This window comes from Peromyscus eremicus, chromosome 3, assembly GCF_949786415.1.
Source record: "Peromyscus eremicus chromosome 3, PerEre_H2_v1, whole genome shotgun sequence".
NCBI classification, from domain to species: domain Eukaryota; kingdom Metazoa; phylum Chordata; class Mammalia; order Rodentia; family Cricetidae; genus Peromyscus; species Peromyscus eremicus.
The window spans coordinates 3,604,852-3,630,152 of NC_081418.1; the positions used below are offsets into that span (position 1 = coordinate 3,604,852).

At 42.0% G+C, this 25,301-nt stretch overlaps 1 protein-coding gene across 1 annotated transcript in view; it reads right to left on the bottom strand.

Annotated features, from left to right (window-relative positions):
• The window catches only part of Magi2 (membrane associated guanylate kinase, WW and PDZ domain containing 2), a 609,708-nt gene that overhangs the window by 96,992 nt on the left and 487,415 nt on the right, over nt 1-25,301 (bottom strand). The window contains exons 15-16 of the mRNA XM_059256447.1: nt 4,924-5,109; nt 2,513-2,687 (exon numbers count right to left, since the gene is read on the bottom strand). Of these exons, the coding sequence (XP_059112430.1) occupies nt 2,513-2,687; nt 4,924-5,109 (361 nt within the window). The remainder of the gene's footprint in view (nt 1-2,512; nt 2,688-4,923; nt 5,110-25,301) is intronic.

The window sequence follows — 25,301 nt, forward strand, 5'->3', positions numbered from 1 at the left end:
CAGCACCCATATGGCAGTTGTCTGTAACTGTAGTCCCAGGGGATCTGATGCCCTCACATAGACACACATACAGGTCAAACACCAGGGCACATAACATTTAAAAAAAGAAGAAGGAAAAAGAAAAAAGAATCATGTCCAGCCTTGAGTATCTAGGGTTCCAGGGGGGTGAACGAATATGTTTTCCAATGCTCTTCCACAGGCCTTGTCATTTTCAATGGCAAACATCGCCCTTGTTGGCGAACTCCATTCTTTATGCTTAGTTTTAGAATATATTCTACAATAGTTCTCTTCTTTTTAAAGAGACCCTTCTTGCTTTTACTTATGATCACTTTAGAATTATTTTGTGATTCCTGAGTGCATAGGGTAGCATAGGAAGTTAATCTGTGAGTAAATGAGATCACATACATTTTCCAATGCTCTTGGAAATCAATATCACTTATTCTAATTTGCAAAATAGAAATATTTAAGAAGATTGCCATTGTAGTTTCCCCACTCTTGCATGGGAAATGGCTCACTCTGACGTGTAGGCGGGCATGGCTTGTACAGAAGAACCATGTGCACCGATTTGGCAGATCTCTAGCCTAATCTAGAAACAGGCCGTCTTTGGAGGAGACCATGAAAACGTTTCTGATAGCTGCAAAATCACTGAATCTTTTGTTCAAACATACATGAATCACTGGTAACAATAAAAATGTAAGCCAGGGAACCCGAGCACAGGTCTGTAAAAGGCTCTGAGACTGGAGCGGCCATTTCTCAGGTTGTTCACATGACTGAGGCAAATGTGCCGGTGGTTTGTAAACATTTGAATCATGTAAATATGCTAACTTCACATATGAAAATACTTTATTTTGTGGTCATGGGAGAGTATTTGCAAAGACCATTGCTTCCATGTCAGGGAGAGGGAAGACCTAGTTATAAGCTAGGAGGAGTTGGGACCCTCCAGTCCTTGTCCTCTCGTGCTTTGCTCTTCACAGTGGGAGAACCTTTTCTGGAGAGATGATGGCCAGCACACAGGGGAGTTAACTAGCTGGTAGAGGTGAGATTACCCACCCAAGGCTAGAAGTAAGACTCAAATCCAGGGCAGCTGCACTCGGAAAGAAGAAGGATGACCTGATTAACTACAATGGCAAAGCCAAGAGCTGGAGTCTGGGATAGCTGAGGGCTGCAAGTGCACTGTCTTCCTTCCAGTCCGCATGGAGCCTGGGAAAGCCAGTGCCAGCTGTCCAGGTGACACGTGGCACAAGCAAGCTCAGCTGGGCTCAGGACTGAGGCAACCAGAACTTACTCTTCTTAGGGGCTGTCAATCTCTTATCTCTGCATCACTTGCTCAACGGGGCTTCTCTTCCCTAGCATATACTAAAAACATAAGCAGCTAAGGACGGCCAGGCACTCACTTTCCATAAAAGCATATGGAAAAATCATAGCAGAATGGGTTTTATGGAAATGTGGTATAGGGGAAATCATTGTTCTGAGAAGGTGTGAATGATGGAGCCAGGGAGTTCTGAAAATCTGTCTTACTCCACCTTCACTGACATGGCATGGGCATGGGAGGTAGCTGTTCAAGAAATGCTGGAATCATAAGGCTAAAGAGGCATTTGCATTCAGGTATGCTCTGCTTTTCTCCTGTTGGAGGAAGAAAAACATACGGGAACACACCCTTCCTTATTTCTTAAATGGCTCAACCCAAGCTGGGCCCTCTGTTACACACAACTCGCAATAAGACATTTTCATAGGACATTCCTGTCTTCTAGTCTCATTATTAGTTCAGGAGGTCCCATGTATGGAATGGATAGCTCATTAGATTGTAGAGAGGACAGTGTAAAGTTCTCACTCAAGTAGCGGAAAGTGTGGACAGTTGTGATTGACTAGGAGTTCTCTGCTTCCCCTCCCCTCCACACTGCCATTGAGCTTCAAATGTTTATGGCTCAATGCTTTTCTGCAGCCATCTTTCCATTATTCATCTATTTTACCCTGCCAGCCACCAGTCTGCTCTGCAAAGGGACAAGTGAAAGTTTCAACAAAGAGAATCCAGAGGTGTCGCTTGCCAGCCTGAAACCTATAGAAACTCCCCACTATTAGGACAAACGTGAGGACTTTCAATATGCTTACCAGAGCCTTTGGGGTTGGCTTCACCCTCATTGGACTCATCTCTAGCTCTCCCATAACCTATTTCACAACAACCCTGGCCTTGCTTCTGTCCTTCATGTTTGGGTCTCTCTCCTGCCAGAGAACCTTCTCATTCTAGAAGCTCCTTAACGCTCTTAGCTAGTTAACACAAACTAATCCACGATTGCTCAGCATTCCTGCAGAGGAGCATCTCTACTGTGCAGGGCAGACGTTGAGTTATATTTACTAATGAAACAATATATTAATCTCCTCCCCGCTGAAACCATATAAAAGTACACACAGTAAGTTCAGCTGTATGAAAATCTCTCTCATTGCTGTGTCCTGAACTGCCCCCATACATTCTCTTATCACCTCTCAGAGTAGGAAAAGTCAGAGGAAACATTACCTGTTTTCATGTCCTTGTAACTGAAGAGGTTGAGGAGGAGCTGGTTGGGCAACAGGGCTGTTGGGGGTGGCTGGGCTTGGCTGGGCCAAAGGGCTCTGCTGGGCCAGGGGGCTGTGCTGCTGGGCCATAGGACTTTGTTTCTCCGAGCTGGGTGCCGATGCTGGGCTGTTGAGCTCTGATGGGAACCAAGGCAACAGATGTGGTCAGGTTGGCATCTGATCAGGAGCAAGAAGTAAACAGAGGTTGGAACTCATCCCTCCTTGTGTGATTCCAGGCCTTGGTCATTTCAGTTTCTGCTGGGCTTTTCGCTAGCAGGTTAAACTTACCAAGGTTCACACCATTCCTGGAAGGAGTATTCTTTCATTAATTACAATCATTACTGAGTAAAGTTATGAAAAGTCTTGTCATTTTGTGGGAGGAAAGGTCACAGAAGCAAACAAACCAAAGTAGAAACAACGTACTAAAACTATGAGTAAATTACTCAAAGGAACAAGCATAAAATATTCTGGTATCTATAAATATTTGAATGTTGCTGAGAGAAAATGTTCTAGCCAACACCTTTTGGCTGTTTAAGAAATCTCTCTTCCTTTGCTTTAGACACAGCCTCACGCTGTAGCCCTGCTGATCCTGGAAAGGTGGTCTTTACTCCACCTGCCAAGGAGCTGAGTAGTGGGGTATGTGCCACCACACTCAGCCCAAGGCTTCCAACATGTGGACAGGAGGCTAGCTGTGGGAACATAGACTCTGTTACAATCTCTTCTCTGGCCCCTTGCTAGTCATACTAAGAGTCCTCTGTGCCTATAGTTCTCCAGGAAGAGTAAAGAATTCCACACATAGGAGATTCATGAGACTATTCAAAATCTGCTTCTTGTTTTTTTTCTTACCTTAACAACATAAAATTTCAGTGGATATGACCTCCAATGTTGGAGTAAAGGCAGGACCAACACTTCAGACTGGGAGGGCAGAGAAGCATGCCTGGTCTGTAGGAGACAGTCCTGCTTATACTTCATTTCCATTGACTGTCTTATACAGACTGGTGCCTTCCAACAACAGACTAAAAGCATGGCCCTTATCATCGGTCTATCTGCCTGTCTGTCTGTCTGTCTGTCTATTTTTGTAGTTAGGTAACAAAGGGAGGTAGCCTATTTGCATTTTGATATAAACCACTTTTCTGTCTTCTAATATAGTCCAAATGTCTTAATATCATCCCTGTGCTTATTAGGGATAAACTTTACACTCTTCACATTTGGGTCAGATAATTCTTTACTGTGGGGCATTGTCCTGAGTGTTATATGATGGTTAGAAGCATCTCTGACCTCTATTCACTAGATGACAGTCATATCTCCGCCCCAATCATGACAGTCAAACTTGTCTCTAGACAGTACCAGATATTCCCTAAGGGTACCAAATCTCCCAAGTTAGGAGCTTCTGTTTCATAATTAAAGTCAGGTGACTGGCTACTCTGCCATTTAATGTCCACGTATCAGACAGTCTTGAAGTGGAATGGGTAAGAGGGGTCTGAGTCGAATAAAGAATGCAAAGTAAGCCCAAGAGCCCCTGGAGGGGATCCGTGGCTACTCATCAGTGGACTCCCTCAGCCTCTGGAGGGGACCCATGGCTACTCATCAGTGAGCTCCATCAGTCCCTGGAGGGGACCCATGGCTACTCATCAGTGGGCTCCGTCAGTCCCTGGAGGGGACCCATGGCTACTCATCAGTGAGTTCCAAAGATGAACCGCTTCAGTTCCATTGATGAGTCAGAAGCTATAAGCCAGCAAACAGCCTGCTGTGCATGGAAACCGTAAAAGAATGTAGATGGGCCTCAGTTGTGAGTGTGGGTTGTTTACTGTTCTGAAACCTTTGGGTGTTAGGGTTAGGGAACTTGTACAGAGAAATTTGAAAGGCTAAGTGTGAATTTTACATTCTTATCAGATGTAACATTTGTTAAATGAGCTCTCTTTAGACTGCAAAACCAAATCTTCCCCAGGCGTTTCAAAATCAATCTGACTTTGAAGACTTTTCTAGAGATTAATTATTAACATGAGCAAGCATCTCCTCCTCTGCTTTCTTTTTTCTTTCAGGTTTGTTTTGCTACCTGCTGGGTTGATTTGAGTGCTGGCTTTAAATCTCCGTAAAACTAGTATGCCTGAGACCCCAGGGAGACCCCAGGGAGGGCTCCTATAGCCCCATGTCTTAGGATTCCTCCTACTGAGCCTGCAGTACAGTTCATTTCTAATGAAGCTGCTGAGTGTGGGTTTGGGACAAAGTGGAAATGGTCGTCAACCTCTGACACTCAGACAGCACCCTGGTGTCAGCTGGTGGACTCCAGGAGCTGGGTGGGCAGGCTGAAGAGCCCGGGGTGAATCTGTCTGTGGTCTGACTGTCCCTCTAAAGGCCACCTCAGGCACTCACCCTCCTGAGGAATGATACGAAGGGTGACACTAAGACCCGCATCCTTGATGAGCTTCACGATGTCAGCGTGAGGCATGTTGATGATAGACTGGCCGTTGACTGCTAAGATCCGGTCTCCCACTTTTAGTTTTGCACAGCGATCTGCAGGACTCCCATCAATGATGCGTCCGATTTTATGGGGCACAGCTAAAAAAACCCCAACAGAAATAGGTATCAGGGACATCACCAGTATAGGTTCTAACTTCCAGTCCCGCCTAAGACAAGCAAAGCAATGCCAGAATTCTGTCCTTTGCCAATGTTTTTGCCTTTTCACACAACAACCATTTCTAATAAATGTGGTTCTGTGCATACTACTGAGACCACAGTTCCTTAATTCAAGTCCTTTGCAGTGACAGGCCAATTCTAAACCCAAATAGCAGAGGTTCTCAAATTTTAAGGTGTATCAAACTCATCTGAGGCTCAAATATAAGCTCTCTGAGCCTTCCCAAAAATCAGAATCTGAATTTCTAGTCAGGAAACATGAACCATGGATTTCTAAGCAGCTTCTTGGGAGAGTCCAGTACATACCAGTGTTTGAGAACCACAGGTGTAGAAGAGTGTGCAAAAAGCTCAAACTTGAGAGATAGTGGTACAGCCTCAGGAAGATACAATAAATGACAGGAACTTACTGTGTATCTCCATCTCATTGACAGAAGGAAAGAGGGGAAATCTGTAAATATCCACTAATCCAGGGAGCAGCTACCTGGCCAAGCCACAGAACTTACCTCTAGTCTGATAAGATTTAGTTTAAGGGCAGCAAGTTTTCTATCACCCTTTCCTTTCCACTTCACAAGGTGACTTTGAGAACACACTAATGTCAAGTGTCCAATGGATTTCATCAATCCAAGATGCCATTAGTGGCAAAGATACAATTTTAAGGGTCATAAGAAAGAAAAAATAGCCAGGCGGTGGTGGCTCACGCCTTTAATCCCAGCACTCGGGAGGCAGAGCCAGGCGGATCTCTGTGAGTTCGAGGCCAGCCTGGGCTACCAAGTGAGTCCCAGGAAAGGCGCAAAGCTACACAGAGAAACCCTGTCTCGAAAAACAAAACAAAAAAAAAAAAAAAGAAAGAAAAAATAGAAACCTGCCCCTTAAATAATTATACTCATTAACCAGAAGATATACTCCAACTGTTGAGATATTAAAATATTGTAAAAGTTTTAGAGTTGGTATAACTTTTATGTAATTCTTTAAAACAATGAACACATTTTACTTTAATCTTTAATTTATATGTTTGAGAAGAGCCAGATACATGGAGATGCACATTTTTCTAGCAGGACGACTGACATTTAGTGTAAATGGTGGACTACATACCAAGGTTGCTGTGTCTGGGCTCAGATCTCAATAGTGCACAGTGTCTCATGTGTCCCTTCAAAGAACTTGTAATCTAAAAACCTGCTGATGGATCAGGTACTGAGCTAGTGTGCAGAAACAGAGGTAGACACATCCCACTGCTCATATTCTCTAAGGATGTCTACACCTTGAGTTCTCAATTTGGCACATGTGTTACAGTGAAGGGCAGATTATCAACTAATAACCATGGAGAGAAAGGACAATTAGTGAGTTAATGAACTAGGACCTTGCTCACTATTCTACTGTGAAAGGCTATAGATAGCATAGAAAAATATTAGCCACGTTTGTGTCCCTGAAGTGAAACTCATCATGTTTGAGCCCCAACTCATTTTTGTTTACCCTAAGCACTAATGTGTTTAATTAAGAGAGTGCTATTTAGAGTTTACTAATGACCATTTTAGAGTCATAGACTGTATTTCTTGGCAGAAATGTAATAAGAACAATTACTGATTCAAAAGCTAATAATGTAGGGAGCAGTGAGGTGGCTCATCAGGTAGAGGTCCTTGCCCCGACTGATGACTTGAGTTTAATTTCCAGAGCTCACAAGGCAGCAAGAGAGATCTGACTCTGGAGTTGTCCTCAGATCTCCATGGTACACTGTGGTACTCCTGCACTTGCACACACATGCACACACACACACACACACATCATTCACATAGGCACACATACACATACTAAAAGGAATAAATGTAAAAAAATGTAAATATTGGAAGGTGTTTCAAGTTTTCAAGTATAATCAGGGGAGAGTTTTTTTTGCTGCTCTGTTTTCCCCTTTCCATGCTCAATAGTTCTTGGAATGATCTATAAATAGTTTGGCTTTCCTGCCCATAAATGTGGACACTGTGATCTTTGGGAAGTTGGCTAAGATCTCTTAACTTTTTCCAACTATTCTTGGGATAATAATGTCACCAACCTCACAGTAGTTCTTAGAACTAGATGACCCATCATGTGTAGGTGGCTAGTAGAACAGTACCTGAACCTTAAGAAATAATCTCGAAGTATTAACTATCATTCTTTTTATTACTATTTCCTTTCAAATCTTTCCTACTTAATTGTGTGTGTGTGTGTGTGTGTGTGAACTTGGCTTTTTTCTGTATGAGATAACTTATAAACATGAAACCTAAGGGGACGTGAAGAGTACCATCCTTCAAGCATCACATGGGAAACAACTTCATTTAAGAAAAAAGAGATGTGTTTCAGGGATTAGATCGACACTGGATGAGGCACATCTGCTTTTCTCTGATTTCGCATCAAAATCATTGCACATATTTGTTGAAAACACCAGCTTGGAGCTAATAGTTTATTATGCAAAGGGAAATCAACATAGCATGGATCCTTTGGTTATCTGCTTTTGGATTTATTGAGGGCTAGTAACAATTCCTTCTACTTCTTTTGAGTATTTACTAACATGAGACAAGCACTTTGTTAAATGATACCTATTTATTTAACATTTAAATTTAATTTCTATTTAACATTTATTTATATAACATGAACATTAAAATTTAACACTTAATAAGCAAGTTGTTTATAGATGTAGTTGTATTTATATTAAAATGCACAAATGCGGCCTTTAAGGCCTACAAAGTAACTGATATCATGATGAGTGTGCTGTGGAAGAAATGGATAGAAAGCAGATGTCAGTCAGTAATTTGTTCAAGGTCACAAAGGGCAAACAGGGCTCAGAGTCCCCGTGACCCAGAGTCCAGTCATCAGAGCTCTTGGTGACCCCACCACTCTACCTCTCGGCTTTGCCTGGTGTCCAGCCTCTGACCTACAACTTGCTCTGAGCGTCAGCCTGGTGCTTTTCTTTGGGACTGCACCCTGCCTCTAAGCCAGGATTCACAAACAGTGCATGTGCAGTACAGATGCAGGGGAGGGTGGGAGCCCGGCACTGGGGATGCTTTGATGACGGGATGCTTTGATGCAGCTGCGGTAGGGCAGGAGGAAAAGAGAGAAAGGAAAACTGGATACCCCTCAGATCCTGTTTAGTTAGGACTTCACATCACTTTGCCATTTCTTTGCTTGAAGAAATTTGGGGGGCGTGCCTGAGAAACACTGACATTTGGAATGAAATTAAAAAATATACTGCAAACACTGACAAATGGTGCTTGGACGGCTGGTTTTCTGCTTTGACTTTTTGCGCCTCTGTCCTCTCCTCCACTGCACTGTGTCATCTGGATTTACTGGGCATAAAATCCCGAAGGTTTCAAGTACAGTCTCCTCCCCACAATTTTGTGAACTCAACAACAATGAAAACAAACAACCCAAGGTTATTAATAATTTCCAAGTGCCATTCGAAGCTCTTTTCCAAATCCTTCCAGCATAGTAATCAAGCACATTTTTCTGTTAAGAAAACATGCTAGGGTCAATCCAGCCCCGGAATCCTTGCCTGTGCCATCAAACCTTGGGGTGGTTCTTTTCTGATGAATCTGTGGGATCTGGAAGTGATTGCTCCACAAGAGACAGGGGAATGACTTGTCTGACTGTTGAAAGCACGCTGCCTGAAGTCTCAAGATGAACATGACATTTTAACTTTCTTTCAGTAGTTAGAATAACGTTGCAATAAAAAAAAATGAAATGGAAACAAATTCTATGTTAGCCACGAAGAATGACAGAATGCTTTACATAAAACCCAAAACTAACACTTTAACATGTGCTCAGTTATCGGAAGCACCCAATAAGTTTCTGTTGGCATCTGCTTTAATACAACCAGTATTCAGTTGGCATCTGAAGCAGCCTCACTTTTTCTTTATTGGCATTTCCGCTACATATGCAAGTAATTCTGATGCACAACAAATCTTTGACAAGGGTGCTTCCAAAGAGGATTCTCTCTGGGAACAAGACGTAGTCCCATTGCTCAGAGATAAGGTCTGCAGAGCTTATCCCCCCCACCCCTGCCTTCTGTGTGGTGCTAATGGAATTACAGAGCAAGGAAGAGGCCCTGACCTAGGTTTCTACTATTGGGATGAATAGTACTCGTTAATTCTGTGAGAACTAATGACTAAGGTAGCCGCTGGAGTGCAGTCTGTTTTGATGCATGTCTTGCAGACATCATCTGTCAGAGGCAACATGGATCAAGCATTTGGATCAGCCTTCCTGCCATGGTGTGCTTAGGATGCACAGATATTGGGGGAAGTCACAGTGCATCATTTAGCTTTGGACATACATTTGGGAATGAGATGATATGTCACTAGATAGGCATTTTAATTGAAAACCCCAAATTATAGACAAAGAAATGCATATTTCCTGCTTAATTATTCATCTCATACCAATTTCTTTGCAATACAATTTGTACTTTCCCAGAGACGAGTCACCTGTTTTGCCAATGTCCAGCATACCACATTTTTCTTAGAAATATTCAGAAAAAATGTCTCTTGGCCTAGGTTCTCTCCATAGTGAGTTCTAAAGTCCAAGATCCTGGTGTCTCCAGCAGCATCACTGCAGGAGACAATGCTGTCCTTTTTCTTTGCGTGGGCTCCTTACTGGATCTTGTTGCATGAATCTTAAAAGTTCTTATTCATAAAATCAAACCCAAGGCCAATTATTGGGGTCAATGCTGGTAGGTCAGAGAGACACAACAAGCCACAGCTACCTCACCTCGCCGGATCCTCAGCTGATCCTGCTTCCTCAGACTGGAGTCCTCTGAGTCCTCATCCAGAATGGGTCTCAGCTGAACTGCTGCTCGAAAGCCTGAAGCTTAACCAGCTAAAAGCTTAACCAGCCAAATGCTTCTAGTTTCTGATCCTCACGCCTTATATACCTTTCTGTTTTCTACCACCACTCCCTGGGATTAAAGGCTGGCTTTCTGGGATTAAAGGCATGATGAGTCACCATGCCTGTCTGTATCCTTGAACACAGGGATTTCTGCCTCTGGAATGCTAGGATTAAAGGCGTGTGCTACCACTGCCTATCCTTTATGTTTAATATTGTGGCTGCTCTGTCTCTGACCCCAGATAAGTTTATTAGCATGCACAATATTTGGGGGGAATACAATACCACAGGATCTCTGTATGGCCAACTCAGGCTTTCACAGATCCTTCATGGAAGTGGACTGAGTCAGCCGATGAATCAGCTGAGTGCTGCCTTAGGTCAGCTTCCATGAAGATGGTATTGCGACCACCTTGTAGAACTTGCCTGTTTATTGGTTTTTGTATAATTAAAATGCATTTATTCACTCATTTGTTTGAGACAAGGTTTTGCTATGCTTCCCCATTGGCTGGAATCTGCATCCCAGGCTGACCTCACGTGCCCCTCCTCCTCCTCGCTTCACTTGCAGAGTGCTGGGATTATAGGCATGCACCACAACGCTCAGCCATTTTCCTTCCTTTGCTGGAATTCTGGGAGAAGAGACTATTAGATCCTTCCCCTTTGTCACTACTTCAGTATTTTCATTACACATTACTTAGGTGTTTTTCACCCCAGAGAAAGAGAAGCTCGCCACTGGTGTTTACATTTAATTATCTCCTTGTTAGCAAGTCCCACAAAGTGGCCTTATATATGGAGGATGGCGTTCGACAGCAGAAGTGGATTTTGCATCAATCATGTCAAATTTACAAGAGGGGAGATGGTTCTAAAATGAGTGTAATAAACATAAATACTTCAAAGGCAATCAATACCAAAAGCGGACATTACTTCACAATTCTACTAATTAGCAAAGGTTAAACTTAGCCTGAAGAAGCCAAGGAATCTATGGCCTGACATTTTTTTTTTTAATATTGGATTATTCCTTTCATTTTTCTTTCACTAAGCTGTGAAACGTATTTATTGTATGGCTTTGAAATTGTGGGTTGGGGCAGGAGGATAGCTCAACCAACCAACACATGTCTGCACAGCATTTTCCAAGTAACAGGTACGATGCCAGGCCCTGTGGAGAAGAAAACATAACAACACCTGGATTTGCCCTCAAGAAATTCAGTCATATTGGGGAGACCAGAAAGAAGCATAAAAATATTTAAAACAATTAATACATAGCAAACTCATTGTGAAGGTGGGGTGCAGTAGGGGAAAGGGGGTGAAGTGCTAGGTCCAAGTGTGGACTCAGAGCAGTGAGGAAGACAGGCTGCCTGGGGAAGAGGCAGCACAAGCGTCCCACAGTAAGTGGAAGATGCTCTAGAGAAGAGCTCCTGGTGGCAAAAGGGAGGAGCCCATCAATTCCAGGATGAGGGAGCGGGGAGAGACGCTCTGCCCACTCCCCTGTCTGAGATGCCTGAGATGATGGAGGCTGAGCATGTGAAGACGCCTGGTGAATTTTCCTGTCTCCAGAAACTTGAGCCCAGTGTTCCCCCATATCCCATTTCTTCTTTCTAGCAGCCCTGGAATAGAATATTCTCTTATGACAAACTCATCCAGCCGGGTGTCCTCTCCTGAAGAGTGGTCAATGTCCTTTGAAAGAGTTCTTTTCTTGGTCAGAAGGGGATTGAAAAAAAGGGGAAAGTATTTTTTTAATTAAAACATTTTTAATGTTAAAATTAAGAAAAAATTTGCCCATGTGACCTGTTTTCTTCTAGAAGTCTGTGAAATTCAGCTTTCTAAAAATGAAAACATCTTCCCTGAAATTCATAGCCAACCAGTTTGCATAATCCCCAAAGGAACAGCTGGCATTTTAAGGACTGCATTATTTCCCAGCACCCATAATTTATTCTGTTATGGTTGAATGGTTTAGTTACCCTGGAGTTGGTCATGGGCGAATGGTCATAACGGGGAATGGGAAGAACCCCCATCACTGGCAATGTGGGACCCCAACAGAACTCATGCTTCCATGGGTAAAAAGGATCCTATAGAAAATATTAATTATATGGTTAGAGAGAAACATTTCTTAGGCATATGTTACCATTAATGCATTTATTTTCATCAATTAAAAGAGTTCTTTCAGTCAAGTATTGAAAATAAATTGGTAATAGAAAGAGATATCATTGCATTAGAAATGGTAAGAAACCAAGGCATGGCTGTTCTGGTTTAGGTCATAAAACTGGTTTGAAATGGTTTGGGTGTTTGGAAAGATCTGATGAGGTTATAGACAGTTGATTCCATGAGTGTGTGACTTGTGCCATCGCCCAGGTCCCCACACTCAGAGATCCTGGTAGTTGGTTTAAAGGTCTGCTGTTATCATCTGGATACTCAGTAATTTTTGAGCAAGGACCCTACATTTTCATGTTGTATCGGGCTCTGAGAATTGTATAATTGATCTTCTATAGCTATGTCCATAGTGTATTTCTTCTTTGCAACACCACTATTTTTACCATCTGCAATGGAATATATAATTGAAAATATGGTACAGGAACCAAGAAAAATCACCAGAAAGGTGAGTGTGAAGAAAAGAGCAAAAAACTTTTATGGTTTCATTTATCATTCTGATGAATATCACCAGAAAAGGTGGTTCAATTAGTTTCTGATAAATATATTCTTAGGTTTAGGGGTAGAATTCCGTGGTAAAGTATATGCGTGGCATGCATACAGCTCTAGATATGACACCCAGAACTCTGACTCCCCAAAAAGTTAATCCTTTATTCTTTACATAACGATATAACAAGCCTATTATCTTACCTTTCTTATCTCATTGTGAAAATTCTTCTTACATAACAAGTCACTCACTACTGATCTTCTACAGAGCAGATGTTCCTCTGTAATTCTATTTATGTAGGCTAGTATAAACCACATGAAAGCAATATGTATTTCAAGAAGCTTATGTGTTCTTTTATCCTATATCTTTAGAGTCTGACAATATATTCAGATATTATGGTGTTATGAACCAAGGAAACTTCTATATAGACATGATCTTCAAGTCTGTAGGTTGATGAGGCATGGGTAACCAGACACAGAGAATGGAAAAACAGGTACTTTTTCTTCTACAGATATATTCACTGTTTCTCTGAATATCCATAGAAATTACTTCACTAATTCCTAGGTAGCTGGGACATCCTTTTACAATTGTTTTGGTCTAAAGGTGGCAATAGAAAATTTGGTACTACTGATCCAAATATCAATTTTATTCATAATTTTTACACTTTTACTTAAAGTCACAGAAAAAATATAGACATTTTCATCACTCAGTAAAATTGACAACCCTGTCTTTCAAGTCTAGGGGTAGAAGTTGTCATTCTGTGCTGTTCAGTTCAAGTAATTTCAGTGACTAAAGCTGTAACTTTTAGCAAGACTTGCTAACCAAGTAGTAAGCTCATATGGTAATGATGGAAAATTTTGATATTAAGAATTTCTTCAGAGATCCATAGCTAAGCACCAGGCCGAGCTCCAGGATTCCAGTCAAAGAGAAGGAAGAGGGATTCTATGAGCAAGGGGCATCAAGATCATAATAAGGAAACCTACAGAGACAACCAAACCAAACTAATGGGAACTCATGAAATTTAGACCAACAGCTGTGGGGCCTCCATGGGACTGGACTAGGCCCTCTGTCTGCATAAGTGAGACAGTTATATAGCTTGATCTGCTTAAGGGGCCCCCTGGCAGTAGGATCAGGATGCATTCCTGGTGCATGAACTGGCTCTTTGGAGCCTACTACCTACGGTGAGACACCTTGCACAGTCTTGATGCAGGGGGAGGGGCTTGGATCTGCCTCTACTGAATGTACCAGGCTCTGCTGACTCACCATGGGAGGCCATACCTTGTTGGAAGAGGGAATGGGGGATGGGTTGAGGGGGGAGGTTGGAGGTGTGGGAGGAGGGAAGAGAGGAGGATCTATGGTGGGTATGTAAAATGAATATAAAATTCCTTAATTAAAAAAAATTTTAAAAAAAGAAGAAAAAGAATTTCTTTTTTGCTGAGCAGTGGTGGTGCACACATTCAATCCCAACACTCAGAAGGCAGACAGATTTCTGTGAATTTGAGGCCAGCCTGAGTATACAGAGTAAGTTCCAGGACAGCCAGGGCTACACAGAGAAACCTGTCTCAAAACATGAAAAAAAAAAAAAAAAAGGAAAGAAAGAAAAAGAATATCTTTCCAACAAAGCAGAAATGCAAGTTATCGTATCCTCAACAACAACAAAAACAATAATAACAGCACAATGACACAATCATAAAAACCCATGTATGAGGTATAGTATTGCTATAATTTAAATGTATCCCCTTAAGTTCCTGGGTAGGAGACTCAGCTTCCAAATTCACCTGTTTAATGGTGTGTGGAATGGGGCTTTGCTAGGTAATTATGATGGATGAGGTCATGAGCATGGAGCCCTAGTACTAGCGAATTTTAGAGCAAATTCTACAACAGTGTTCTAGGGAACCATGCATGAGAGAAAAGTGATTTCCTCAATTAATGTTGGAAAATGTCATTATATTTGAAAGAATCATCTTAGAAAACTACATTAGTTCTAGACTAAAAGCCAGTTTTCCTCAGAAATTTTCAGGCCTCTCTCTAATTTGGCCTCCAGTGTTGCTATAGTTAGTCTGCCCTATCTGGGTTCTGTATGCATGTATTCAACCAACCATGGATCAAAGCTTTGAAAAATAAAGGCTATATGTATACTGAATACATGCAGATTTGTTCTTATCATTATGTGTTTTGTCTTGTTCTAAATTAAATCACAGCTTTTTTATAACTTCAGCATCCATTGATTTATGAATTATAAGTAATCTAGACATGATTCGAAGCATGTGAGAAAATGTATGGAGGCCATCCCTTTTAACATAAATGACTCGAGTATCTGTGGGCTTAGATAGCACAGGTATTTGGAAACAGTTGCCATGGATACTGAGAAATGACTGTACTGAGCCTCATTTGAGTTTTTTGTTCCTTAAATTTAATGCACTTGTCTTCCTTTGGGGGCCTGGGAAGATGCTTAATAACCACTGTCCCTATACCTTGTATGTTCTGAAGTCTGTTGTAGTGCACTTGATGTGGCTGGCATGAGAACCTGGGATGCCATTAAGAACTCGGGAACACTCACTGTCTTCCCTAATTCCCAGGTTTCTCTGGTCTCTTTTTCCAGAACTCTTGATTAGATACAGGCCTCCTGAATTAGTCTGCAGTTCTTGAACATTTCTCTCATACATCCTGTTTCTTTTTTGTTCTGTTTTATGTGAGAATTCATTTGGGTTTTATCTCTCAATGCTTATACTAAAAATTTTAATTTAGTCATGATAATTTCAGTATCTAAGAATTCTTTCTTTAACCATATATATATGTATATATACTATAATATATACTATTCTGCTTTTTATGTTGATTATAATGCTAGTTTTGACAGTTGGAACCACAGGGGACCCTGGCAATTCTAAAATTCGTATGTTTATTAAAAAGACCCAGCGTGTGGGGTTCTGTTATGACAGTACACAGCAGATGAGGACAGTTCTATTCTTCCTGAACCCTTACGCTATCATTGTTTCATTGCTTGTTTTTCTGTCTCTAACCTTGTTTTGAGGGGCTGGGGACAAATCAGAGCCTCGTGCAGCCATGTTGCTAGCACTTGCTTTTCTACTTAAAACTGCTTAAAAAATATATTTATTCATTTATCACAGGATGCTGTGCGCAGTCAAAGGCCAAATGGCTGGGGTTAGTTCTATTCTTCTGCTGTGTGGGTCCCAGGGATTGAACTCAGGTCATCAAACTTGGCTGCAAGTGCCTTCACCATGCTGATTCTTCTCCATTCTGAGCCACCTCACCAACCATGCTGATATTTTTATGAAAAAGCTCATACCTAGCGGTCATGGTGGTTGTGTTGCGTTTTGTCCTGGGGTTTTACAGTTCTGCGTCTCTCTGAATTCCTAAAGACAAAGAGTGGGTATATGTTCCTTCCATCTGCTTCTGTTCTCTTCTGACTTGCAAAGTAAGTTGCCACTTTTTTTTAACCTTTACAATATCTCACCCACTCCTGCTCTGCCCACTCACAGCAATCCCTTTTCTCTCACCCCTTTACTCCAGTACATTGGGGTCTAAGAAACAAGAGATGATGAATATATTTACATTTTGCTGTCATCCATCAGCAAATGGAAAATCTTTTATAACTTAAATCAGTTGCTACTATTAGTATTTTGGGGGTCCCAATTAGAGATTTTGGAATCCATTTGAAATAAAATTATGAAGTAATTATGTATTCAAACTAAAAACAATTCTGTTGTCTCCTGTAGCACAGAAAGATAGAAATAGAGACAACTGATTTCTTTCCAAGTCTCAGTAAATGTCATACAATTACATTTCATCAATGTGGGCTTGAGGTTAAAATGTTCAATAAAACCACACTTTCTCTTCTCCATATCTCCAGCCTTTCAAAGCACAGGAGACCTCACACCATCAATGCACCTCTCTCAGTAATTTCTCAGCTGGCCCAGTAGGGATGGCTGATGGCTACAAGCAGGTGTTGCTGAAGTCCTATTTCTCATTTTTACAGATGCCATGCATTCCATCTCTGCCATCTCCCTCTTTCTTTATAGCCTCTGAAACTGTGTGTTGTAAAAAGTCACTTGGCCATCTTCACACAGTTTCCCTGCTACAATAGGTAAATGTCAAAAGCAATCAGGTGCAATATCAGCCTTCCATTGTATTCCCCTAAGCCCTGAGGCAGATAATAACTTCTTGCAATATTTTCTTAATGTAAATGGAAACAGATACTAACCCGGGCAAATGATCCCTCCTGAGCCAGCTGTCCTTTTCAATATGTTATCCCCAAGATTACATGAATATTTATTGGCTCTTCAGGTTTTTTTTTTCCACCAAAGCCAAAGTTCCACTAACAGGGTACAGCATGCTTTAACTTGAAATGATGTAATTTTGCATGACTAGAAAAAACCCAAATATGAAAAAGCCCTAAGCAAAGTGCTTGGGAGACAAGAGATTGTGATCATATATTAAATCTGAAAACAACTTGTGGTATGACCTCTGAGTGGTTAAATAAATTATGTCTGCAAGTGAGAGCATCACATGGGGTCCTCTTCATCACATTTCTCTTTCTAAGCGTCGTACCCTTTACTCACTTCAGTTTCTGCTCCTAGGCATTTTCCTCCAACATTTACATTTTCTGTAGTGCAGCCCCATGCATTTTCACTTTAAACAACACTGTACATATTACTCTGTTTCCACAATAATTTTATGAGACTGTTATTGCAAAATGATTTTCATTTCTCTAAAATGAGAAATGTAAAAGGGACTGAGGAGTTCCCAAATGCATACAGTAAAATGACAATTATCCTCTAGAGGCAAGATACCAAGAGCAAAATTACACTTCAGTCAAGATCTATAGATGGCAAAAAAAAAAGAAGAAAAAAAGAAAAGAAAAATCTTCAGTGGTGTTGGTCCTTAGAGAAAAAGAATAATTTAAAATTAAAGTGAGACCCTGCTGTGTTCCTTCTGGAATGGCTTAATGTGTCTACGTGGAATGAACACACAGTAGAAAAACCTGAAAATATATTTCAAATATAGAAAGAATCTAGAACCTCCATCCAAGCCACTTTGGAGTAAGCATCCATGATCCATCAGTCCCACCCCTCAGTATTTACCAAATGAAAATATCTTCACATGTTCTTTTTAAAATAGAAAACCCATTTTCACAGAGACACTAAAAGATGCTCAACAACATCTTTCTCTGTGATTATTTCAAACAGAAAATAAACCAAATGTCCCTCAATTAAGGACTGATAAACTATGGCACATTCGTACAATGGGAAACTATTGAGTCTTTAAAAAAAAATCATAGGACAGAAAAAAATATCAGTGGTTCAGAGTTGGGCAGGTGGGTGAGGCTGACTTCATTTTGGCAACAGCTGTAAAACTAAACCTACTCATTAAAGCTTGGACTACAGATTACAGAGTTTATTTGATTGAAATCAAACCTTAGCAAACAGGGAGAAGTGAGATAGCAGGGGAACAAAGGTTTGGGCAGATAGAGAGAAATAAACAATTCGTGTTGTATAAACAGGAGAAAAGAGCCTGGGGCATGGAGGGCTCTGGGAGTCACCAGAGAGGAAATGCTACCGAATCTGGGTTTGGCAAGACACAAGGGACTCTCCCAGGTGGCGGTTGGAGGGAGGATTGGAGGGAGGGGAGATAACAGGGCCACATGTGCCATCACTTACAAAGACAGATCTGTGCAGAGTCGGGTAGCAGTGGATACCAACACCAGTGAGCCCCGGGACAGGGGTGGGATGGGAGAGGTCATGAAAGGCCTCATTCCTGGCATCAATCCAAGAGCCAGATGAGAGCTGCTAATGGAGTGTGACCCTTATGTGAGCCTATCAAGAGTGTTAAGTGGGGAGTGGAAGCAGGGAGGCAGAGGCAGAGAAGTAAGGGCCACACTTAATGCTACAGGGAGGGGCAAGCCAACACAGCCACTGGCAGCCATTGAAGCTTATTAACATTGAAGACAACTGAAGCTCTATCTCCTGACACACTAGCCATATATGGCCAGTGGCTATAGGTTAGTGCTGCATGCAGGAGGGAACACTTCCTGGAAGGGAGACGATTCTGTTGCTGGCTGCTAGTTTAGAATGCCATGCCAGGTATTAGCAGTGTCTAGGGGGAGAGCATACAATGTAATCTCTCAAGGGTGATAATACAGTTACGTATATATTTAACTAAGACACAAAGGTCAGAGCTTACACACTGACTGGAGTTGAGTGGGAGCATCACTCTCAGTAGAGAGCTAGTTTTAATTGTACTTTAATTTTGCCCAAGGCCTGTGGGGTTGTGGCTACTTTTCATCTAGCAACTCTAATGAACATTCCAATGATTGTTTCCCAGTTAGAACATTCTTTCTTACATTATTTCAACTGCTTGGTGCCAGAAACTACAAGAGCAAAGGCCTTCAGAATGTGTGTTTGTCCTTGCTTTCTGGAAGACCCTACCCTCACATTGAACCCATGAATATAGAGTCCTGTGAGGAAGATCCCTGGAGCAGAAGGTCCTAGCTGTTTCCCTCTTAAAAACAAACGGGTTCACCAGGAACCTACATCTGGGTACGTGTGTAGAGCAAACCTTTGCCTGACTGAGAAATACAATCTGGAAGAGGTCAGATTGAAATATGAGATTGCTACATGGATTATTCTCCTTTGGCACTGTGGAAACCTTAAGAATGACCAGCCAACTCTCTCATCACTCAGGAAGGCTGGCTGATCAATCACTAGAACAGATTCCAACCAAGTATGGAGGTTAATTCAGCTGGGAACAAATGCAACTTAAATTGCAAAATGATTGGCCATCCAATAAAAAATCTCAAGAGCTCTCACTAGGACTTGGTATGGTAAGAGTTTGGTCAGAGGTGCATTCTAAGTCTTTGGTGGGATCGAGGCCTCCAGAAGAAATGGTGTTTACACCGATGTAAGTGGGAACCTTTGTTGCTGCTGAATGATAGAACAGTTCTGTGCTAAAATAACAATGTCTTCTTAAATGAATCCACACGTGGAACCAGCTTTATTGAGATGCTTCCCTGAAATATTTTATGTAGTGTACCATTGGGAAAAGGAAGAAAAACACAATTACTGAGAAGATAATACAATACAAGTCCCTACATAGAATATGGGGGGAATGTCTCATCAGTAGAAATGATGTGTAGGCTTTGATTGCGTGTGAGAGTAACAGGCATTTTCCACCGGAGGGTGATCCTGCATGTGAAGGAGGCGGGTGCTCTCAGCTCTAGTCTCCTTGAACTGTCTTGTGAACAGCAAGGAGCTGGATGATTTAAGCCCAGAGGAAAGAGTCACCATCACCCATTTCCAAGCTGAATAGCTGAAGGAAAGAAGACATCTGCCTTCCACTGCTCCTGGGAAGTCTTTGAACACAGTCCTAAACCCTCCTGGAAATGATTCCCTAGTGGGAGAAACTTGTGATTGATAAGCTCTTTTCAAACAATAAGAAAAACTAGCTCAGAATTTTAAAAAATGCTCCAAGAGTACTTAAAGGTATTCGCTAGGCTGCAAGGCTCCTCTTCTTAAGAATAAATAAGAAGGATGATGCATCTTCAGCAGGCCTACTTTCTTTAAAAATGGATCTTTACATTTGTTAGTGCTACCAGAGTAGAATGTGTGCATCAATGTTTCTGTTTTAGCTAATAAATGCTTCAATGTTCACATATAGAGTACTCCATTGATGTGAAATGTGTCCAGGCTCTCAGTCGTGTAATGAGGAGACCCAGGCAGCCAGGTTTTCACTTTGGAAAAGAGCTAGTCATATTCAAGACTGAAAAGATGACTGAATCTCTGGACTCCATTCATCCTGGTCTTTGCTGGGATGCTATTCCTAAGGAATACTGCAATTCAGATTTCACACGTGGAACTGAAATGGTTTGCTGCTCATGAGCATGGTGAAATGAGGAAGTGATTTGAAATATTAGTTTTGCTTTCTCCCAAGAGATTTGACATGCCACCATGGTCCTCCCAGCTAATGTAATGATTGCTGAGGCAGTATGCAGTGACAAACAGACCAAGATGAGTCTCAAAGCATACACAGGCCACCTAGTCCTTTAGAGGACTAGAGCTTTGCCACTCAGATGCTTAGGACCAGACCAGCTACCCAACTCAAAGAGAGAGTTCACCTATCCTGATTTCTTCAGGGGTCCTCTCATAGTGAATCAGGTACCCAGGCAGAGAACAACTGATGCGGAATTTGCACACTGGGACCTTGCTCCCATTGTACTGTATTATAGTGTGCTTTCTCTTGATAGGTGGGGATCAAGTTGTACAGAGTTCCCTTACCTATTAGCAGAACTGTCTTGATGCTATAGCTAGGTTTCAGTGCCAGATGGGTTGGAGCAGAATATGCTCACTCTATGAGAATTCTATCTCATTCTATAGACATCAGTTACAGGAGAATGCTTGAAAATCATATTGCTAGTAACTGTGAAAGATGCAGAGAGATGCACACTTTCTTGCTCTTAAGGAACTAAAAGCTGTCAGGGAAGAGGAGAGACAAAACATAAGGCTCGTTCACATAGGCAGCATGACAAAAGTATTAAAGTCATGTTGAAAGATGCAATGATGGAAGGAAGTCACAGAGCAGGGCTTACGGACAAGAACTTCTATTTAAGAACAAAGGAAAATACTTGAAGTAGAAGCTCATTTGAGGTATATGAGCTGTTTGGGCAACGGTCTCTACCTCATAGGACTGCTGTGAAGATGAAGCAAGGTAAGATTATTACACAGTAGCTGGAGAGGCCTTAGTACATATAATTATTAGATAATAGAGGTATTCCATCTGAGCTGGCAAACTGTGGGTTCTGGGACAGGGAAGGAACTAAACCCACTTATGTCCTAGTCTCCACATGAAGCCAGAAAGCACATAAATCAATGTGGAAAGATGTGTATGCTGGTTAAAACTAGAGTCACCAAAACAGAGGGAGCCTCAAATGAGGAATTGCCTTCATCATATCAGTCCGTTTGCATGTCTTTGGGGTATTGATTAATATGGATGTAGAAGGGCCCAGCCCACGGTGGGTAGTGCCACTCCAGGGCAAGTGGGCCTGGGTTAGGAAAGCAAGCTGAGCAAGTCAGAGGAAGCATGCCAGGAAGCATGCCAGGAAGCAGCATTCCCTCATGGTCTCTGCCTTAGTTCCTGCCTTGGTTTCCCGGCACAGTGGACTGTAACTGCTAAGTTGACATAAACTTCTTTCCTCAGTTGCTTTCCGTCAGAGCATTTTTATCACAATTGAAAGCAGCCTAGAATAGAAATTGTACCAGGATGTTGCTAGGATGTACCTGAAAGATGTATGGTCTTCTGAGAGGATTGTGGAAGTATTTTAGACTTTGGGGCCATTGGGTGCTCAAAGCTTATGGGCTGTTCTGTGGGAGCTTAGAAGATAAGAATGTTGAGAGAAATTGCAGATGGTAAAATTTCAGAGGGGACTTTGGGAGCCCTTCAAACACTCTATCAGGGCCATTTCCATGAAAATTTGAATTAAGAACCTGTGATTTGTAGTCAGCTGAGCTGAAGAATCATGACGAACAAGATTGACAAGAGCCAGCAACACTGACGAGAAAACTTAACTTTACTGGGAAAATGGATGCTGGTTGGCTGGGGTGAAGAGCTGGTTGTGATTGAGAGGAGACCAGCATTGTTGGGGTGAAATCTTGAGAGGTGTTTCCCTGTGTCAGAACACATACGCTGTGGTGAGAGGGGCCAGCGCTGCATCTCACGCTGGAAGACAAACTTAGTGGGTGTGGGAGGCTCCCGTACATGGAGCTGGCTTTGAAGCCATGAAGGAGGCATGGAGAGCAGCCGTGATTTTGGTATGGTTGAAGATATCAGGAGAAGTCCATGGTGAGGGTGCAGCCTCTGTTACAGTGGAGACTCTGGCATATGGAGATGCTAGGAGCATAGGACACCAGGGACAGCAGCAGATGTGGAATTAAGTTGGCGTGAGCTTATGAAACAAACTGTGGTTGGCAGAGAGGTGGGACTACCCAAGCTCAGAAGGTCATGTCTAAGACATCAGACATTGAGTTATTTACACTATTGGATTTGGGGTTTGCTTTGACCTGATTGTAACTGTGCCCTGGCTCTGGCCTCTTGGAATAAGAAAGTATGTAACTTATTTTGAATTTTACAGGAACTCATAGTTAAAAGGAGATCTTGGGCTTTTAAAGTGTTGAATGTTTCTGGGTGGTGGTGGTGGTGCACACCTTTAATCCCAGCACTCAGGAGCCAGAGGTAGGTGAATCTCTGAGTTTGGGGCCAGCCTGGTCTACAGAGTGAGTTCCAGGATAGCCAGCGCTACACAGAGAAACCTGTGTAGACTGGCCTGTGGGCATGCCTATGGGTCATTTTACTTGATTAATAATTGATGAGATTGTACCCAGACTGTTGTGGGTGGTACCACTCCCGGGCAGGTGGTCCTGAGTTGCATAGGAAAGCAAGCTGGGAACCCAGCATTCCTTCAAGGTCTCTGCTGGAGTGCCTGCTTTTGTTTCCTTGACAAAGGACTGTGATTCACAAGCAGACATAAGCCCTTTTCCCCTGAGTTGTTTTTAGTCAATGTTTTTGTCACAGTAATAGAAAGCAGAATAGAACAATGTGTTTAATTTAAAAATATATGTATAGTATTTCAGTAAATATCATTGTCCTTTTAAAAATTGTGTAGGTTTTCCAAATATTCCAGACTTTTTTTATTTTGTTTCAACACAGTGGCTTCTGTTTGTGACGTTTGGGAGCCAGGTATTTGGGAGAACGCTGGCATTTTACAGGGGTGGGGTGGAGTCCTGTCTATCCTATATTTTCTGTTGCTAAGTATTCACATTAATGGTGTGAATGTGAACCTTCCTCCTGAGTGAGCTGCTCTCAGCACAGTCTAAGCCCCGAACCAAGGCATCTGTATGACGGAATCCTAAGCAGATGTGATTGAGGAGTAGGTAACATTACATGCTGCAAAGCTTCTGCAGAGCTCCCAAAGGAAACTTGCTTCTGCAAACTAATGAGTAAAGAAATTCGTCAGACTTTCTAACTTCCAGCTGCTGGCATGATATAATATCTTTCCATTCATTTTTGGGGAAGAAATACTGGGAGGTCAAAGTTCATAGTGACTTACAGAAGGTCAAATGGCCAGGATCAGCACCTGTAGGCCTACTACTTGTGGCTTGTTTGTTTTTGAGACAGGGTCTCACTACTTAGCCTGGGCTTATCTGGGATTCATTATGTCGCCCACACTAAGTTAACCTTGAACTCATGGTAATTCCCCTGTCTTTACCTTCCTGGTGTTGGTATGAACCATCCCGCCTGGCTTTCTAGGCTCTACCTGTGTTTTCAAAGCAGGCAATGAACAAACTCATTATGGAGGTTAAAACAAATTCTATTGCCACAAAATAAACCAGTGACTCATATGACTGGGTGCTAACTGGTCGCTCTTTAGAGGACTTGCTTTCCAGCAGAGCTTTGGCCAGGGTGTCACTGGAGGGGTGTGACACTGCAGGAGAGTGCCACGCAGCAGTGGAGGAGGAGCTTCGGGTCTCAGGAGCCTTCATTTAGCTGAGTGTGTTATAGATGTGGTGTCACTTTACAAATGTGAAATAGGGATCCATGGCTGTAAACTGTGGTCAAAGGGGGGCTGTTTTCAAGTAGTTAGTGCCTGCATCAGATCAGACTGAGATGGACAAGAACTTAAAGTGTTGGAGGCACTTTCAACACACAATCAAAGACAGAAAGTTGCAAAAGTTAAGTGTTTTCCATGGCTCACAGCTTCCCAAGGCTTTACACACAGGGACAGAAACAAAGCATCTTATGATCTGTCATGACAATGGCTTCATGTAATTATGAGCTAGAAGAGGCTAGTCACAGGACAGCTGGGCACAGGAGTCAGCTGAGAAGCTAGAAGATTTCTTCTGTGGTGACTTCTCATTTAGTCAAATGTCCTTGTTTTAGGGTCACAGAGAAAAGGAATTTTTGTTTTACTTTGTGCCTCTCCTAAATTTAAGTGACTTTAACTTAGTCTCTATCTATCTATCTATCTATCTATCTATCTATCTATCTATCTATCTATCCATCCATCTATGTATCTGTCTGCCTGTCTGTCTATCTATTTATCTATCTATCTATCTATCTATCTATCTATCTATCTATCTATCTATCTAATGGCTGTGTGGTCTGTAGGAAAAAGCAGAACTCTTTACACTTGGGATTTCACTTTGATTTTATCCCTCTAAAGGACCATGCTTTAAATAAGTGGTTCTCAAGCTGTGGGTCTTGACCCCTTGGGGTCAAAAGACCCTTTCACAGGGGTAGCATATGAAATATCCTACATATCAGACATTCACATTATGATTCATAACAGTAGCAAAATTACAATTATGAAGGAGCAACAAAATTTTATGGCTGGGGTCAGCACAACATGAACTGTATTAAAGGGTTACAACATTAGGAAGGTTGAGAACCATGGCTTTAAATGTAACAACAGATCTGTAATTGAGTTTTTGAATCTAGAGGATTACTTTTCAGTATCACATACAAGTGGACATATGAAGAATGCCTTGAGCAGAGCGTTGGGCTCTTTTCCAGAGGGCCGTGGGTCTTGGGGGAAAGTCAGCAATGAATAAGTCCAAACTGGCCTGTGCTGGTAAAA